Source organism: Tauraco erythrolophus, chromosome 1 (assembly GCF_009769465.1).
Source record: "Tauraco erythrolophus isolate bTauEry1 chromosome 1, bTauEry1.pri, whole genome shotgun sequence".
NCBI lineage: Eukaryota > Metazoa > Chordata > Aves > Musophagiformes > Musophagidae > Tauraco > Tauraco erythrolophus.
This window is the reverse complement of record NC_141465.1, coordinates 128,605,191-128,624,598: the sequence shown is the minus strand read 5'-3', so window position 1 is coordinate 128,624,598 and position 19,408 is coordinate 128,605,191. Positions and strand designations below refer to the sequence as shown.

Below are 19,408 nucleotides of genomic sequence, written 5' to 3'. Positions count from 1 at the left end.
TTCCATTAGTCTAAAACTTGCTGGCTAAGCTACAGAAGTAAATTTTTTGCTTTGCTTTGATATTAATTTATAAGATAGCAATCTTTTCCTGTTATACTTCTGTCACTTCAGTCGGAGGACGCAAAGCTTCATGCTTCAGGTGTAAAGTCTGCGTTCTTAAAATAAAAAAAAATGTTGTTTTGTTCCAAATGTTCATGACCTTTGTACAATAGGCTAGAGATAGCTGAGGAGGTAGCAACTAGTCATCTGGTGTTTAGACTCAGTTAAGACTTTCCTTCAACAGAAAGATTATCTGGATTGCATTATTGCCTAATCCATTATGGTTTAAGCAGTCTTGACACTTGATTAAGTGACGTGTAAATCTGTTTTCAGAAGTCAGTTTATGCATGTATTCTTCTTTAATCCTTAGTTCAGGCTTCATTTTGGAAACGTATTTTGGCAGAACTTTCCTGTGGTTAGTTTTAGCAGAATCCTCTGCCCATCTTTGGATCTAAAACATCTAGGTGCTGTTCAAGTGGACGGTGTTTCAGAGGAACAGCTCCCTCCCCCGTGTTTTTAAATTGAAGAACCAAGACTTTGAGAGATATTGCCAATACTGACTCGACTTTCCTTGTTCTCATCAGCACCAGCAGTATGAAGCTCGCTCTATTTGGAACTTCTCCAATTCTAAACATTGACTGAAAACTCCTACCAGTTTTCAGAGTCCCTAGGAGATCAGTGCAGATAAAGATGGTGATGCTATTAAAAAGAAAAACCAATAAAATCTGTCTCATGGTGCACCCAAAGTGTAATTTAATGGAGTCATAGGAGCACACAGGTTGGAGGGACCTTGGGAGGCCATGTGGTCCCAGCCTCCTGTCCAGGCAGGGCCAGATGGATGAAGTTGCTTGGGCCCTTTTCTGGTTGAGTTTCAAGGATCTCCAGTGATGGAGAGTCCACTATCGCTCTGTGCAACCTGCTCCAATATTCAGTCACCCTCAAGTGAAAATATTTCTTGCTTAGGTCTAATCTAATTTTTCTCATATTTGAAGTTATCTGTTGCCTCTTGTCTTACCCCTGTGCATGTCTGAGAAGAGCCTGGTTCTCTACACATTCCCGTTAGATGATTGCAAAAGATCTGTGGACACAAAAGGCTTTGAGGGCTTTCAGTGTTTGAGTCATGAACTGTTTTTTATAAAACATGGAACATACATTAAATTGACCAAAAAGAACATTTTTTTTTTTTTTTTAGATCCAGCCTGTTTTCTGCTATAGGCAGTTTTTTAAAGATAACATACTATTTCTATAAAATTTGTCAGGAATATGTTGTTCTTCTAGCAGATGGTGAGAACTTTTTGGAGGACTCGCAGTTGGTTAATTGGAATAGAAAACTTTCAGAAATGACATCATCACTTCATAGACACTGTGTAGGGCCTGTATTTGGATTACTGTAGTGATATTCTGACCTTAATTATGTGGTAATCCGATTGTCTGGAAGACAAAACTTGGTGTAAATGTATCACATCTTAAAAATTCTGGTATCTGGCAGACAACGTTTCTGACTGTTATGGCCAGTGGTAACAAGGTAATAAAATTCTGCCTATACTTCCCATTTAGGATTGCTTAATGTATTTCCTGGTATAAATATTGTAACAGCTGGAACAAGTTCACAGGAACTCTTTGTGGTATTGTTCATAAATGCAGCAAATTTAAGAGGCTTTGATTTACTACTTGGATGGGCATGTCTCCTTTTCCTTTTTTATTTTTCTTAACAATGTGCAAAAAAGAGCCTAAATGAATTAAAGTTTGTCCCCTCCTTTTTTTTTTCTTCCCTCCTCCCCCAGATTGCAGCTATTCTCAGGAAACGAAAACTTGACTATTATTTGCACAAACTTCTACCTGAGATCTTGCAATCAAGTTCCTTTCTGACAGCAAATGGGACCTTGTATATTGCTTGCTTTTGCATTCTAAGGTTGGTATACTGTCCTAAAAATGACATGTAATAGGAAAGCTATTTTTATGCAGCTTCTCAATTTATATAATAATTTGTCTTTTCTTATAATCAGCCTGTTTGTAATGGGTGGGAGTAAGAAAAGCAACGGCTGTGCCATCATCTTGATTTCTGGTCTTACCACTTGAGTATGAACCTTTTCTTCTTTTTTTTTTTTTTCCTTCTTGTTTTTGGAATCTTAATTAAGTAAATAACTCAATGCATTCACTTTGCTTCCTTTTCTCTATTTTCCTGATTCAAAATACATTGTTGCAGGAATTTCAAATATATTCTAGAGGAGAACAGAAGGCTTAATCGTTCTCTCCTAGAAAGGATTGATGTAATTTGATGTTAATTTCTATTTTGCTGATACGGGAGCTGTGATGACTTTTAATTATCCTAAGCTTTGTCCAAGCTTCTACTTTCTTTATTTGTGATCATAAATGAACAAAATCTCAGCAGAGCTTCTGGGGTTTTGTAAGATACAGAGTTGCTCTGAAAAATGAGTATAAAAGGCACTTCTGTATTCTGAGCTGTTTTCAGTGTATATTTCAAGTAACTATCAAGACAGTTAAAAACTAAACTTTCCTCTTTATCAACATGATGATGTTCTAGATTTAAAATATATAAAATTTTAAGACTGAAGTAGGTTGCATTTATTGTAAGGTTGTACATAGATGTGTAAAGCCTACAGCAGCTGTGAATTTTTGAAAGGTATCTGACAGTGCACTCAGCCCCTCTAAAAGTTAATCAAACCCATTATACCCTACTTCTAGATCTGTGTAGCGGTCTCTAAACTTTGCTTCAAAGCTGAGGGAGAAGGCTAAGAAGAGGAGGAGCTGGCTGAGGAGCCATGGAATGCTTTTTAAGTAAATCATTTGCAAAGTACAAAGTGAATCTTTAAGTAACAAGCTCTAAAGAATATGAATTTTTCTCGCAGTCTGAGTTGTATTAATATTGATTTATCTGTACTCCTCTGAGCTGTACAGTGGTCTTCCTTGTCGTGCCACGTGTTTGCCTCTCAATTTCCAGTGCCATACTTTAATGCTGTAGTTAGATGTTACTCTCTGAATTAAGCTGGTGTGGTTTTAAGTTTTATTGGTTTCAGCTGTTCCTTTAACAGAGGTTACTAGCCGTCTAGCAGATCTGTGACTATGCCTGTGCTAGTAAATGAAGCAGGTAAGGGATTAGTGTCTGACTCTGAAGCCAATTGGTATGGCATCACTTTCACATACATGGAGCATAGCTGTCTAAAGCTGCTTTGACCTCCAAACCAAACCATACGACCAGATGCAGACTGAGTAATGGGAATGGTACCTCCTCCATGCATCCTCTGAGTCCCTGTGAAGCATTCTTAGGTTGACTCAGGCCAAAACCGTGCAAAGGGCAATTCTAACAATTTAATGTGACAAGGGATGCATGTAAACGGTGACCCTACTGCTCTTAAAGCTGTGCAGCAGAGTAGCCAACATCTCCAGAGGTGTATGTACTTTTTCTGTTGCAAAGAGACACCGATGAAGAGCTGTCACGTGCAGCAGAATCTCTGCTGGCAGGGTCTCCGCGGACTGCCCACCACCTGCAGTTGCAGGACTGGCAAATAAAAGACGACAGCCTTTTGGCTGGGGTGCTAGTTGGAGCTGGAGAACTTTCAGTTTCTCACAGAGAGAAGCAAAAGAAGAAAGTATTTCAGAAGCTTTATGCATTACACCTGTTGGAGTATATGAAAGTCCAGTTATAAGAAGTATTTGGCAGCTTTTCTGACAGGAATAAAATTCAAAGCCTCAGCAATTTAGTGGATAGGATATGTAAGAGCTATTAAATGACATTTCGAACAAACAATGGATAACATGATTATCACAAAAGTCATATATTCCAAATTTACTGGTGCTCTTTGAAGGACAAATATATATCTGATGATGATGATCTGATTGGTGTGTTGTACAAGAATTCCCAAATGATTTTGATGAGTTTGCTTGCTGGGACTCTTCAAGAAGAAAGATCCTCTCTCTTCCAGGAATTAGTAAATGATTAGAAACTAGGGAAAATACATGAAACCAAACAAGAAATAAATAATTGGTTTTCATAATAGGAGGAGGTTGCCAGTAATGTTCCTGCTGTGTCCTTTGTTCTGGATGTACCTAAAGAATCTGGAAAAAGGGATTAAGAGTAGTATGAGAGATTATAGGAGATTATTTAGGATACAGAAATCAAGAACTGACTCTCATCCATTTGAGAAAGGTCTGTTGATTATAATAACTTAGGAAATTTGATAGAGAAACGTGCAGAGTAATGCGTCAAGAGGAAAACAGCCCTATCCCTACACAGAGATGGGCTTTGGACTACCTAATATTAATCAGGAAGGTGTTTGAGAGTTGTCATGGATATGTTCTTAGAACAAGTCAGTTCAGTACTTGAAGGTGGTCAAGGAGCTGAGTAAGTGCTGTTTGGAGAGAAAATGAGAACCAGCCAGAAAACTGTATGAATACCTGATGTCTTTATTAGTTGAGTACTGTATGCCTTTTTTTTTTTTTTCTCCTCTATTTCTTTTGAAGAGCTTCTCCTAAGATCATAATGTTGACAAGTCCTTCACCTGGAATGTACTTAATGTCAACACTGTCCTGCAGCTTGAGCTGTATAAGCTTCCTTCTCTCATCTGCTGTTGGGTGGGTGACAGAAGATGGAAATGTGAGACTTGGCTCCTTTTTTTTTTTAACCAGTTTGGGCTTAAAGATTTTTTTTTTTCTTAATGTTTTGTTTGAACTTTTATGATTCCTTTAATTAATTACTGTAGGGTACAGTGTACTTCCTCCAGTAGCCCCCGAGAGCAAAAGTAATGGGATGTCATTTGAAATCGTGTTTTAATCCATCGAAGAAATATCGGTACCCCTATGGTGTTCTGCACAACTATGGTCTGAGTATTTCTGAACTTGATTTACAACCATATGAAGAGATGTCTGAGACTTTGGAGGCCTAGATGTTTATATAGTAGGACGTATGCTGCAGTTTTTGTATCTTTTTTGGTTGGAAGATGTGTTATAGCGAGAGCAGAAGCAAAATTGCCTGGCAAACCCATGCAGTTGGCTGATGTTAGTCTCCTGGTGTTCTGGACCAAAGCAACAGATGAAAGGGTTTGTAGCTGGACATGTTAACTCACATTTACTTGCACAGTTCCTGATTCGAGAAGAGTTGCCTGTTTGCTTCTTTTGTAGCACCAAGGAGGAGATGTGTTGGCAGGCATATGGGGTGTCATGGATAAAGTGACCACTTCATCCATACGTACCTTTACGAAAGTCCCAGCGAATCTTCAGTCACTGTGTATACTGAAAATGTGTGTTAATTATCTGGCAACAGTTAAAAGACCTAAATATGAAATGTAATTGTCAGTGAGAAGTCTGGCTTGTGCTATTATGTCTTTTTGATGATGTGGTAGCATTTGCTTCCTTTCAGCTAGGGAAAACCACCAAACTTGAAATCCCTGCAAATCTTTTCAGGGATGTAAAATGTAGGCAAGAGAGTGCAATTAAGATAATTTCAGACATTGTTTAATATTCTCACCATAGCAGAGGTGGGCAAAATTTCAAGAACATCTCAATCCAATATCAGCAGTGACGTAGGCTGTGGATAGATGTCCTCATTCTAGAAGGGATTACCAAGATAACTTGGCTGAATTTTTTTTTCTCCTTTTTCTTCTTGAAATAATTTAGGAAATATGCGCAGACTGCTGTGTTGACCGAGCAGTGGGGGTGATGATTCTGTTATGGATGTGCGACAGGCCAGCTGAGGGTTGTAATCTCTTTCACTGGCGAGATCCAGAAGACTACATCTGTCTGGCCTTCAGACGGAAGCGCTAGGCTTCAGTGTTGACGAGTGTTAAATCTCTCAAATGAAAGGTGTGATTTTTAGGTTTTCGATTTTATTAAATGCAAAACCTCATGAAGACGTGGTTCTCTTAGTCTGGCAACTGGAGTAATTAAGTTTGTCCATGTACAGCTTGACATTAGCTCGCTTAACTAGATTCAACCTCATGTATCAACCAGCCTTTGAGTTTTGGATACCGCTGTACGTTTAGGAATTAGATGCATAACCTGAAAGAACTCATATTTCTTGTTCCAATTTCTAACCATAGACCATGTGAAAATAGCCATGCAAATAATAGCAAAAACTTGTTTTCATTTACTTGAGCAGAAGTGTAAATGTTTCACTTACTGATTGGATGTTATTATGTAAAATGTGTTACTGTTGTTTCCAAAATCTTATCAAACCAAGCATGTAAGTGTTCGTAGAGGGATTCTAAACCATGCCAAAAGAACAAATTCCTGTTTCTTTCCCACAGAAGAGACATTTGTTCTGTTACTTAACAGGTGTGTCTGGTAAGATGTGTTCATACTTACTAAGATGTTTAAAATGGCTTCTCTGAAACTTCATACAGTAATTGCTTTCCAAGAGAGTCCGAATAATGAACTTTAGCTCCTGCAGCATTTGGCATTGTCATCCTGAGAAATTTTCCTTTCGCAGCCGTGGGAATGAGCAGTGTGTGTAATTGCCATTACATCACTTGCTGCTGATACACTGACTCTCTTTTCACTCATGAACGTAAGCTGGCATTGCTCACTGGTAATGCTGTTTTTGCAGGAGAAGTATGAAATGAGGCTAATCGTGCCATTTACAGCAAGAATGAAAGTGGGCTAATCAGATGGAATTGATTAACTATCTTTGTTCTCTCTCCTGTGTTGTCAACATGAAATTTTATCTAAGAATATTTCCCTCTCTACCATGCGTGTGTGTTTGCCGTTTTTGTATTTTGTTGGCCCTTTTGGAAGGGTAGGCTCCATCGTAACACCCTGTTTTCCTGGACTGAGAGTGCTTATCAGCTGAGCAGCATCAGTATAACCGAAGTGTGGTATTATCATGCGACCGAATTTCGTGACTGCCTGACTCTTGTTTGCTTCTGTGATCCCCCTGAATTAATTTGAAGGTGCAAGTGTCCTGAACAGACCGAACGTGGTTGATGACATTGTCCATTTTGGTTTTCTTCCTTCCGCAGTGACCAATTTGTAGGAATATTTCCTTAGATATTGTCGTTTGTGTAACTATTTTTTCAACTCTTAATGTTGGAGGAATTTTGGTAGTTGAAATTCTGTGGACTTCTTGAGTGAAACTCAGATCATGTCACAAAAAAATGAGAGCTTTCCCTCCTTAATAGAACTGGGGAGTCATTTTTGCTTCCGGTTGTAATGTGCAGATTGATTCCTTGGGTTACTGTAAATGAGTAGTTTATTGTTTTTTAGCATCAGTTGAATATCTGTATTTGCAATGTGATGTATGTTATAATAATTGGATTTGATTTCTGACTCACCTGATTACATCCCGACATTCCACAAAGCACATCTTCCTGAAGGTGTATTTGGACAAGCAGCAGAGAGAGGAGCAACTATAAGTTCTTTTAGAGTTTTTTTTTATTATTAATATCTGCATCTTTTCAGAAACATCTCCTGGAAGCACTGCTTCCTTTGAAGTAAAGTAGTTCTTTAAATGAAATGGATACCTACTTCATACGTGTTTATGAGGCACATATGTTTAGGAACCCATCTGAGAAGAGCTGTCCAACTGTAAAAACATAATGATTAGTATTTATTTGTAAGCATGGATTAATATAAAGGGACGACATTAATCTTAATACAATTTGCATAGTTTTATGATGAAGATAAAATATAGTTATAAAATATAGAGTTGTACATTAATGTTTCACTTGCTTTGCATGTAATGTGTCCAAATTACATTTTCAGGAAGCTACTTGGAAAATTCTACTTTTGGTCTCCTGGCTTTGGTGCTGCTTTACCTGCTTCTTATATGGCTATTCTCATCGAAAGGAAAAGCAGGTACATGACTTGTGTTTATGAATTTTCAATGTTAATAATATTTCTTGTTTTGGTCATTTAATGAGTGACATTTGACAATTCGATGGTTTTGTTTCAGAATGCTGGAAATGTAGTTAGTTTAAAATAGTATCTTTTGCAACCTTAGATTTAAATCTAGGAAGCCACAGTGAAAAAACGCTTTACAAATGTTCAGTTTCTTTTTTGTGGTTTATTTTTCTGGTTTAATGTGGTTGCTTAGAGTTGCTTGAGGAAGCTCATTTGCTTGGATATCCTAATGAAACTGTGGTTTTGTTTTTTTTTAAATAATATTTGCAATTAGTCACGAAGGAGCATGCTAATGAAAGTTACTGATGAGTTAACAACGTGACATTGATTAATATAGAGGAGTAATAGGATGTTGTGGAAAAAACTGACTGGAAGAGCTGAAGTAATCCAAATCGGATGAAACATAGTGATACAGAAAGCAAAGCCTTTCACTTAAGGATCGGTGCTGAAATTCAGCTATCAAGGAGAATGTCATAATGAAAAGTGTGATGGGTGGGGAAGGACAGCTCTGAGCAGTCCAAGGAGAGCCAAAAACTGCCATTTGTAATGTGGCCATGAAAGGAGGCAGGTGAAATCCTTGGTTGTAAGATTTTAATGTCTTGAAATTCAACACATGTTGGTAGCTTGTATCAATAGTGAAAGTTATAATGTGTGATTACTGGAATATGGAATGAGATGCTTTAGTGATACAGTTAGTCGGTTTTATTCAAAGTAGAGAAGGTGACAAAAGGGTAATGTAAAGGATTGCTCTTTGAAAGAAGATGAGGGGAGTTTAGTATTAGAGATGATGTGAACACATTTTTGGCCACTATAAATATCTGAAACTTCCTTATGCAGTCATTTTAAAATAACTGCAAACACACGTACATCATGTTGTTGACTGACTGACAGGCCCCATTCCTAAACTTCAGTTATGGAGTAAGCCAAGTCCAAGCGAAATTTTAGGTAAGATTGTCAAAGTTCTGTCTTTTTAAAAGAATGCATTATGCATTGTTTTTGAAGACTGAGGAGGTGTAAGAAGGTCTGGAAAGGTGGGAGCAATTCTAAGCCATGTTATTTTGTGTCACTAAGGAGAAAATAATCATAATGAAGTCAATAAATAACTTATGTTTTTTTTAAAGTCCTTTCTAGCTGACTGATTTTTCACTCACTGCACTTACTTTCCAAGAAAGGGGTTACATTTTGGTAGAACTTTGTCTAGTTGCTTGGACTCCAGGTCTGCCGTTGGCATCAGTGTTGCGTTTTGTCATGAGAGCAAATGTGTTTTCTCCCTTTGATCAGGGACACCACTAGCTGAACTTTTCCTACAGACCTGTTACAGCGTGAGGATTTTGTGTGCCAGACATCTCATACTTCTAAATAATGTAAAAGGGGAAAAAAATCAGACTGGTTGTCCATCTGTGCGTTTCTTGTAGCTTTCAGAGTATTTGTGAGTCAAGAGTTGAAACTGCTTGTGAGCCTAAATCTGTACAAGGTTTTAGTGTAGCAGTGGAACAACTTTGAAAAACTTGCAAACTCGGGCTTAAGTGTAGCAAAAAGAGTAGACAAACAAATTTCATGGCAAAGGAGGATTTCTAAAAGTCTTAGCGGCAATGTATGAAAGCTTTGACATGTTACCAGGCTCCTATTTAGCATCTGAAATTGGGGAGAAATAAAAGCTGAAATAGAGGTGCGTGAAAATGGCAAAAGTAGATTGGTACAGCATGCATGTAGTGAATAATGCTGAAATACTTAATTCCTGGAAGGTTATTCTCCTTTCTGTCAGAATCCAAAATGTGTGACCTAAGGTACTTTGCTTAAGAAGTTCGTATTATATTGCGTCAGATAAAATGTGAAAGAGCAGTGTTGGTATTGCAATGTAACCCACGCAGCGGAAAATGTGGGGTCGTTATTAATGAAAAAAAATTATTAAATGGCATCAAAATGTAGTTGGAAGTTCAGTTTTTTTTTAAAATACAAAGCTGTTCAGTATGTTTTCAGATGCTAACTATGTATGATGTGTGAAACGCTGCTGCTGACAGCGAAATGTGACTTTCTGATTTCACAGTCTGTTTGCTTGTTAGCTTCTGTGACAGGCAAAATCAAATTTTCATAGACTCACAGTCTCTTAGGAAACTGACGTTTGACATGGAGACATGGTGGCATTTTCAGTCATCTCCTGAGTAGCTTTCCGCAAATTGTATTGAAAAATCGGAGAGGTGGGAAAAAGTCCTCATTTGAGTTCATAAACATATCTGTAGCCCTTTAAATTGCTGCTAGCAACTGGCAGCGACATCTAATTTAATCACTTAATCTCTTCCCAAGTGGATACCCTATTTTAAGTACCTCACTGGCATTTGCTTGCACAGCATCGCTGTCAGTCCTGAACTCGGGAACAGCAGGCTTGTAAATCATATTTTCTTCAGAGTGTTGCTGCTCATATGTGCCAGCCTTGTCCATTTTGTGATTTTTAGGGAAGAATGAGAAAAAGAGATAGATAATTTGTCTATGCACATTATAATCCTGAGGAGGAGCATGTTTTCTAATGTGTTACAGAACTATATGATTATAGTTTGTCTCGGTGTAATATGGAATTGCAAATTTGCATGGTGCTGGCCATGAGAAGAGGAGATGACGTTGCATAGAAACCTCAAACTCACTCAGGAAATGATCTGCATTATATTATGCCACTACAGTTCTATAAAGGTATAAATTACACGTCGGTGTGTCCATGTGTGTTCTGTTTGGTCCTTATAAAATATGATTGTGCTGTCTGTGAAAATTAGTCCATTAAGATCTGCGCAAAGGGCCAAGGAGTAAAAACACTTGTAAACTTATTTGTATATGTATCTATAAATGTTCTGTGAGCTTACTGACAGATAACTAGTCACGTTATTCTGATTAAATAATGTTTTGATGAGAACAATTTCTTAGATAATAATTGAATGTGGGTACATAAACATGGAGGTTATGTGTTAGTAACATGCAGATTCCTATTCTATGCCTTTAGTTCCTTACTCCTGTAGGAGTAACTCGGAATTTTTGCCTTTTTCTGATACTCTCGAGCAGTTTGGGTTCCCTGTTAGGATTAGGAGGGAGCGTCCTTACTGGCCAACGGAGAATTTGCAAATGACAGTTTGACAGCTGTTAGCTGCATAGCTGGTATATGCTTGGTGCTCTGAGAAGTGCGAAGAGGGCACAGAGTTAAATGTCAGCTGATCTTGACTGTACGTTATTTCATACAGTACAGATCTTTTTTAGTTGTTCTTAGTGTTAATCCTGCCTCGTTATACGTTTCTCTGCATTTATGGCTCTGGCAGGGATGTTGAAAAATGAGAAACGAAACAAAAAAATATTGTAGGCGTTACTGGTTATTATGTGTTTTCTCATGCAAAGAAAATGTTCTTGCAAACAGGGAAAGCACTCCCTTTTCCTGGAGAAATGTACACAATTCATTAGAATGCACGTTTTTCTAAATCCTTTTGACTATTTGGCTGTGACATTTTAATTACTCCTTATGTATATATTGTCATAATAACTATGGTTGTATTACAATTCTAACAAGTGCACATACATACAAGTGCATGTATTTAAAAGAATATAATTTTCTTTACAGTGTCACCTTTTTTACATCTACTAAAGGAAAACATGCAATTCTTTTGTCGCAGAATTTAGTGATGTAGTGTTAGATGTTAAAAGTTGTGTTAATGTCTCCTCAAAGATAAGGATATGACTGGATTACATTAATTTTGTTAAGCTTCTTTAATAAAATAAATATGTTTTCCTAACCTTTGTTATGGAGCTGTTTTACCAGTGTACTTCTTGCTCACTCCTATCGGTGGTGTTTCAAACTGTTGATAAGAAGTGGTTTTATTTGTTTGTCATTTTGAAAAATGAATATTTTGCTTATATCTTATGGCTTCTGTTTGTAACTCAAAATTACAGTCTCCTGTTGTTTTTTTCAACACCTATGAAATGCCATTGACAAGACCTGAGGATATAGTGGAGGCAGAGGTGTGTGGCTTAGACTGAAAGACACAGTATTCTTGTTCTAGAAGCACCAAGACTGTTAGAAGGCAAGGAAGTAACTGAATATATTTGTTAAAATTGTTGTGAATGAAGCTGTTGAAATGTGATTTGAGGTTTGCCTGAAGCCAGCCGATTACTGGGAATCCGATTAGATCAGTTGTACCTTGCTGGTTTCCAAGACAAAGAAGCCTGATAGCTCAGTGAAGAGCCTGTGTGCAAGACTTCTTCCATTACGCTCAAGGAGAAGAGTGATGTTCTCCCAAGTGGTTCGTAAACCTGCTAATTCTTCAAAACCCTGTAAGTTGTGCTTTGCTAATAGCTAATTGGAAACTTCAGTTTGTTGGACTCTTGTTCAAAAAATAGCATATTAGTGAATTTCAAGAACTATAAATAAAGCTTTAAGAAAGGGCACAATTACAGTTTTAATGAAATTAATTTTCTTACTGCCTGGCTACCTTTTTTTCCTCTCCATTTCTGCCCTTTGTAAGTAATTAAGCCAAAGGAAGTTTAACTGCTGCCACCTACAATCTCCGTGGCAGTTCTGGAGGGACCGTTCTGGGATTGCCCCCTGCTCCCCCCTTGGGCTGCATTAATGTTTACATACTGGCTGTTAACATTATAGCGGCGCCTGTCTCGTTGCTACAGTTAAGGCTGTGTCACTGAGGGTATTATAAAACCTGGGATTTAGGGCTTTTATAATTTGATTGTAAAGTCTTGCTCTGGGCAACTATTGGCAGCATGTTTTTAAATGAAAACTTTTGGTGTTTTTCATCAAAAAAGTTCAGTATACTGGACTCTCAGAAAAATGTTTAAAGTTTAGAAAGTGATGTAGTGCAACAGTGCGCGTTATAGAGGACATCTATATATTTACATATATTTAGTGTTCTTGGAAACAGAAGCAGTACTATGTATTGCTTAGAAAAGTAGCAGAAACATTTGTTTAAGAACAGTGTAAGGTTTTTAGGTTATATGTTTGTTCTTCTGGTGAAACATTCATTTGCTGTTAGGGTTATTTGCTTGCCATAAATGCTGTTAGTCTAAATACTAATATTTAGTTACAAAGGAAGAATATGGCAGCATAGTACTGGTAAAAAGTATGCACTGTAAATAAATAGTGGTTTTTGTAAGTTTGTCCATTCAAATACAAACTTGTTGGTGTATATTTCTGTATCATAGTATAGTGTATTTGGACTTGAGGTGACAATTTACTTTTTCAAAATTTTTAATGGTTATTCAGTTTGATGTTGTATTTTACGGAAACCTTGAAATCACCAGGGTGGGAGTGGGTGATCAAAACAAGAGCAAGAAGGATCCTTGGGGATCAGTGATTCCAGTCCCATGTAGTCCATCAGCCCAGGTTATAAACTAATCAGGCTTCTGAAAAACTGTAACCATGTCTGCAGAAGTGTTCATCAACCAAGTATCAGGAATTTTCAGCCTGCAGCATTCAAGTGTTGGAAAATTTGGTCCAGCTTGCTTTTTTGTGCTTAAAGCCTTGCTCAAGATGGAAGAGCAGGCAAGCAGCTACAGCTTTATAGTCAACAATCCATTTTCTGGGATGACACGGGCAGACAGAGTAAGAATACTGGGAGATCCCATGTAAAATACATCCCTGTGATTTTGGAGATGCTGGAGAATGTGTTGCAGACATCTGGGTGGGTCTGTACAGGCTGAGTTTATTTTCTCTTAGTGTTGTTACAGCCAGGGCTGAGCTGGATCGTGCAGGATGATTTGATTGCATTTGCACAGTGGTCTCCAGTTCCCTGAGTTTCGGGAGGTTTTACCAGCTTAGGCACAACACCAGCCGTGAGGTTACTTTATGAGTAATAATGTCAAGACATCACAGACAGTACCCGTTAAGCTCTGGACTGCCTCTGTCCGTTCACGTGGAGCCAGCCTGGGTGGACAAAGGGCAGTGCTGAGGTCAAGCCACAAGCTCTGACAGATCTCCGGTGACTCTGTGTGGCTAACTCTTCCAGCGCTGCTCCAGGAGTAATTGAGACTCGATTATAGTTAAAGTTTCTTTTTTTTTTTTATTATTCTAAGGAGCACTTTTGGCAAATCTGTTTTTAAAATGTTCACTTTGTAGGCTGAAAACTTAATAAAAATGATTTAGTCATCTGAATATTAGTATAATATTGTGTTCTGCTTTTCATCATTAACCCCTAAAACCCCACAAAAAAACCCTGGAAAACTTGCAGTCCTGTTGAAACGCCTACAGATAAAACATTAAAATTCAGACTGCTGCCGAACATTGGACTATTCTGCAAGTCTGCCTTGGGTTCGAATGGCACTACCAGTGGATTAATTACTGTTCTGTCTGCTCAGCACTAGCATGCAGGAGACACTCATTTGGACTTCCTTGGCTTAAGCAAGCACTTAATATATCTTCAGCGTCTGAGTGCTTGTGTGTAACATGCAGCTCCCAGAGGGGGAATAATAAATATTCCGCTAGTATGGAATAAACTTCAGATGCTGCCCAGGTGAGCTGGCTGTAATGCTGGCTGATGTGGCAATGAAAACTTGACGTCTACCTGGCGAGATAACATCCATGCCTACCATGTCTCTGGTACAATGGCTGTAAGTCTTGTAGAGAACTTCTGTGTGGTCTGTTCCTCAGGTCTGCTCACAGGATATTGGTTTTGGATAGTACAGGTGAGAGGAGCTTAAATCTTTGGTTCTGTGTGAGCCACACCTATAAACAAACCCTCTGTAAATGAAGTAACTCTTTCCTGTAGCCTCGTTGCTCCCAAGGGATTAATGCCGTTGTTAGCAGCAGGAGAAGTGTGGAGGTGGAAACCTAGAATAGTAATGATTTCCTATATTTAGCCATGCAAGGGTTTTCTGTGGTGAAGATTACAGCAGCGTGCTGCGGTTAAACATCTTGCTTCCCCTTCCTGCCCTCTCCCTTCCACATCCCAGCACAGAAAATAACACGTTTTTATTTCCTTTACTAAATCCTATGGATTACATAGTGTTTCTTGTAATCAGCTGACCTCCACTCCAGATTGAAGCTTTTTGATATGCTGTTAAAATCTTCTCCTAAAGATGATCTGTCTGAAAAGCAGCAACAACAGAGCCCATGGCATTAAAGGCAGGCAGAAAACAGATCTCATGAGTTTGGGCCAGTGCCTGTCATCGCAATCTAGACTGCTCCAATGTTAGTGAAAGACTGAAACAATGTGGACTGTCTGGTAGTACGACATCATTGTGTCTACTTGAAGGAATTTGTATGTGCCCCATCTTTCTTCAACAATGATAAATTTTTCCTTTTAACCTCCTCTTCAGTGTCCGTTATTCATTCCTTGTGAGCAGTGGACTGAGGAACTGGCAAAAATGTTCTGACCTTGACCGTTGGCGTTTTGAATCTTTGAGCTTAAAGTTCGAAATAATAGGTTCAAACTGGACTTGGCAATAGCTTCTTTTTGTCTTTGGTAGGTGAAATGTCACATTAACGTCTGTCTGTAGTATCTGGCACAGTTTGTCATCAAATACTGATGTCCTGCAAGTAATTGACTTCTGAGTCGATAGAGATGTGTTGAAATGACTCTCAGGCAAACTTTCAGTATGACTTCCCTACCTTTCTAGAGAAAGTTTACAGTGGCTTCTGACAATGCTGTTACTTGGGATCCTTTGTGTTCCAGACCCTTATGTACCTAGGCACGCTCTTAACAGCATTAATAGGTCTTCTGCACGACTTATTAATTCATAATTCCTAACTGGATTTGAAGCCTGTCTTTAATACGACTTAATATGCTGTCATTGGGGTCCTCAAGGGGAGGAAAGTGCAAATGGCACTGTGTGTTGGCAAGTCTAACTCCATACCCCGCTTCTGTTGGAATAGCTGGTCAACTCTTTCTGAATATCAGGACGTTTAGAAGGTAGTTGCACCATGTGAGAAACTGCAGTGGTGTTCTGTTGGATTTGTCACATTAGCTTTTTTTTAAATATTGCTTCAGTGTAATCCAATCAGGAATGTAATCGTTAAAACATGATGAGTCTAAAGAGAAAATTAACTCCAAACATGCAAACAAAACAACAGGTGCTAGTTTGACAGACTAGAAAAAGAGCATTAGGCTGCTTCAGTCTTTTGAAATAGATGAAAAAAATGATTTGAGCAGTTTATCAAAAAACTTGTACTTTGGAATGGACCATCTCAAACTGGGCACGGACTATGACTTGGGGAGAGAAAGGCAGCTATTTCAAGGGGCTTCTTCGGAAGCCTCTGGAGCTGCTTCGCACCAAGCTGCTGTGGGCTTGGGAGGTGCAGATAAACTATGGATGAATGGCTCTTAACCTGAGGAAGTCTGGAGGGTGGAGGTGGAGAACAGGTCAAATACTGGATGAATTTCTGCTGGCGCTGGGACAACCCCAACCTTCTGCTCGAGTAGTAGCCTTATATGGGAATTTTTTGTCTCCTTTCTGTTCTTCTCACTCCCAAAATATGAGTATATGTCCAAGGCCAGTGAAGTAGCATATCTCTGCAGCTCTGAAATTTCTGTGCCCTGTCTTGCTCTTCTTCCTGATTTTTATTAACAGTTCTGTCCATTATGTCCTTTTCTTGCTATGAAACAGTAGTGATTGCTGGCAAAATACGTAGAAGCAATGGCTCGCTGCAGCTGAGGATCCCCGAAGCAGTTTTCCTCAAAAAGAGAGGATTTGCTTTTGTGCCCTACGCACATACCTTCCAGACAGAGCGGCCAAGCAGCACATGCTGTATCCTGGCTGAGAAGGTGCCCGGAAAAGAACTGAGTGTTTTCTTTTTGATTGACTGAGCTGATTAGAAACAATTCTGTGTAACTATCAACAGTGCAAAGAAATTGTTATTTGGGACCTGTCTTAACACTAGATAGACCTTCTACACCAAGAATATTAATAATTTCAAAAATCGCTGGAAATCCTTCATTTCTTTTCCTGAAGTTTGATTAATTTGTTATTCTTCTGTTATCTACTAGTCAGTCCTTTTATGAAACTAATAAGCTTTTTGGAATCTGATTTTTATCTCTTCATGGAATCTTGTGAGGTTAAATCACACTTTAATTAAGAGGTTTTTTCCCCTCTGTAGGTCAGCCTTTGTTTTGGCTCTGTAGATACCATAGAGAAACTGGGAGAGGAGGAAGAGGGAGGGAATGTTGAAAGAAAAACTGTATAAAAAAGGGTATAAAACATTTAAACAATTAAATGATAGATGTTATCTTGTGTTGCTCTAGCTGAAAGCTCTGTAAGAATGATTGGTACTAATTTAACTGGAATGTTTTACTGTAGATATATTTTCTTTTTGGCTTCTCTCCCTTTCCAGTTTTCTCATACCCTTTCTTTGGCATGTGTTCAAATCATAGAACATGTTGAGTTTATTTTCTTTCCTTTTAAGAAAAACAAATTCTGAGTATTTGTAACAAACCATTTACTAACATGTGATGTGCTTAAACCAGGTATTACTGATTTGCAGTTTTGAGAAACTTCAATTTCCCCGAACTGTAAAATGCCCATTTCTTACTTTAAACAACCCAAAATTTTGAAATAGAAAATTTCTTTAAAAAAATCAATGGCTCGTGGGTCCATAAACTATATATTTTTGACATGAAGTTACGTGCCTGAATATTGTCTTTGTGTGAAAGATTTGCTACTAGTGTTTGCTAAGATCAGAAAGTAATAATCTTCTTTTTCGAAAACTTATTGCTTAGGTCTGTTTTCATAATTTTCAGCATTATTTTGAAAGCTTATCTGTTCCTGCTGATTTTAAGTGAACTTTTGCACCAGGATTTCGCTGCTGGCCTCCAGCTGTCAGTAGGAAATTGGTGGGTGTGAGAGATTAACGATACCCTAAACATAATCTCTAGTACTTGTGTTATTACAGGGATGCAATCGCAACTCCACATCTATAGTTGGTTAGTTTGTGGTGTCAAGCTGCTGTAGAGCAGAGAAAAACCCTCCTTTTCATTTTGACCTTTTTCTTTTTGGGGGAAACCTGTGATTTGTGTGTTTTGATTTAATTCTGCAGGTTATAAAGTGTGTTTTACAGTGTGTGTGGGGGAGGGAAGCTGGGGGGAAGAATTCTTCCTGTTTTTGCAGACCACAAATCCTGTCTGGGGAGCCATTACAAACTATTATGTTAGCTTCTTAGTTTATGTTCAGAAATTAAAGCCAGAGTTAACTCTTTGTTTCTTTCTTTTTCTTTCTTTTTTTTTTTAAAAAAAAAGGACAAACGTTCTCAAATTTTACTATAATAAGTCAGTACAGAGTAAGTTATGTGCTCTTTACCTTTTTTTTTTTTTACATTCCACCCCATATATACATTTGAATCTACTGATTCCTTTGAAAGTAGTTTTATTTGTGATTTCTTAGATTTATAGAGAATCCAAAATAGGATTATTGGTTAAAATAAGGTTGTAGCTGTCAGAATATGCAGCAGTTGCCATAAGCAGGGATATGCGTATAAAATTCAAACTTGAATTTGTAGGAAACATAAAAATGTGTTTTTTCCTAAATTCACTATGTTAAAGTCACATGTAGTTCAGATCTTGTCGTGTAGGTCATAAGAACAGGTGAGTTAGACTTGTTTCCTTCTAGTACCTATTTATTCTCAGGTCAGGCTTGTTGGTTTGACAACATTAAGAATTTTTGGAAAACCGAATAGGAACACGACATTTTGGACTAAAGATGAAGTTAAAAAGCTTTATAGTGAAACTAAATTCTTTTCTTAGGTGGAGTTGGATTTTTTTTTTTTTGTGGGTTTTTGCCCCCCAACTGTTTAAATTTACCGTGGAGAAACAGAGCCCGTCAGTGAGGCTGTTTAATCAGAGAACACGTTCTCTTAATTGTGCGCGTGAAGATTTTTAACGTGCTGCTTTATCCGTCTTCAGGCTCCTTGTAGCCATCTCTGCCACTAACCGCAGCTGCACGCGGGGCCGCAGGAGCCGTAGCAGGGGCCGGGGACTGGGGGCACCTCGCCCTGGCACCGTTACAGCTCACGCCAAGAGAGGTGCCTGTTGAGTCCATCCATGTGGATTTTGTGCATGGTGGCATTCATCTCGCCGCAGTTGTTTCCTGTTAGTTCTGACTTGGTCACTTATTTCCCCTTCAGTTTTGAGCAAGAGAAAAAAAACGTGATCATAAAGAACACAAGACTGGTAACAAAATGCACTTATAATAGTTGTTATATGTTTAATTGATGGCAGTGCATGTTTGGATTTCAGGATATCTGCTCGGAAGGGTTTGTGGCTTAACCAAAACAAGGCAATAGAGAAAACAGTGCTTTAAACGTTGTATTGGCAAAAGTAGTTCCTGATGAGAAAACAGCAGGGACTGGGGTGCTGCGTTGTAGGCACAGAAGATGAACAGGGCAAGGCAAAACGTACAAGAGAAATAAATATTCAAAAGGAGGAACGAATGTTGAGAGAGAAATACCTTCAAAATGACAGGTGCCTGCGTCTCTTCTGTGGCCGTTCAGAGAAACAGAAGATGTTTGCTTTCTGTTTGAAATTTTCTTTGAGTGCTGCTGCGCTTG

General features: G+C 38.4%; 1 protein-coding gene across 3 annotated transcripts in view; it reads left to right on the top strand.

Annotated features, from left to right (window-relative positions):
* Positions 1-19,408, top strand: part of TMEM135 (transmembrane protein 135) — a 193,631-nt gene that overhangs the window by 13,216 nt on the left and 161,007 nt on the right. For all 3 annotated transcript variants that reach the window (XM_086614349.1, XM_086614331.1, XM_086614338.1), the window contains exons 2-3: positions 1,824-1,951; positions 7,756-7,848. In XM_086614349.1, the coding sequence (XP_086470475.1) occupies positions 1,824-1,951; positions 7,756-7,848 (221 nt within the window). The remainder of the gene's footprint in view (positions 1-1,823; positions 1,952-7,755; positions 7,849-19,408) is intronic.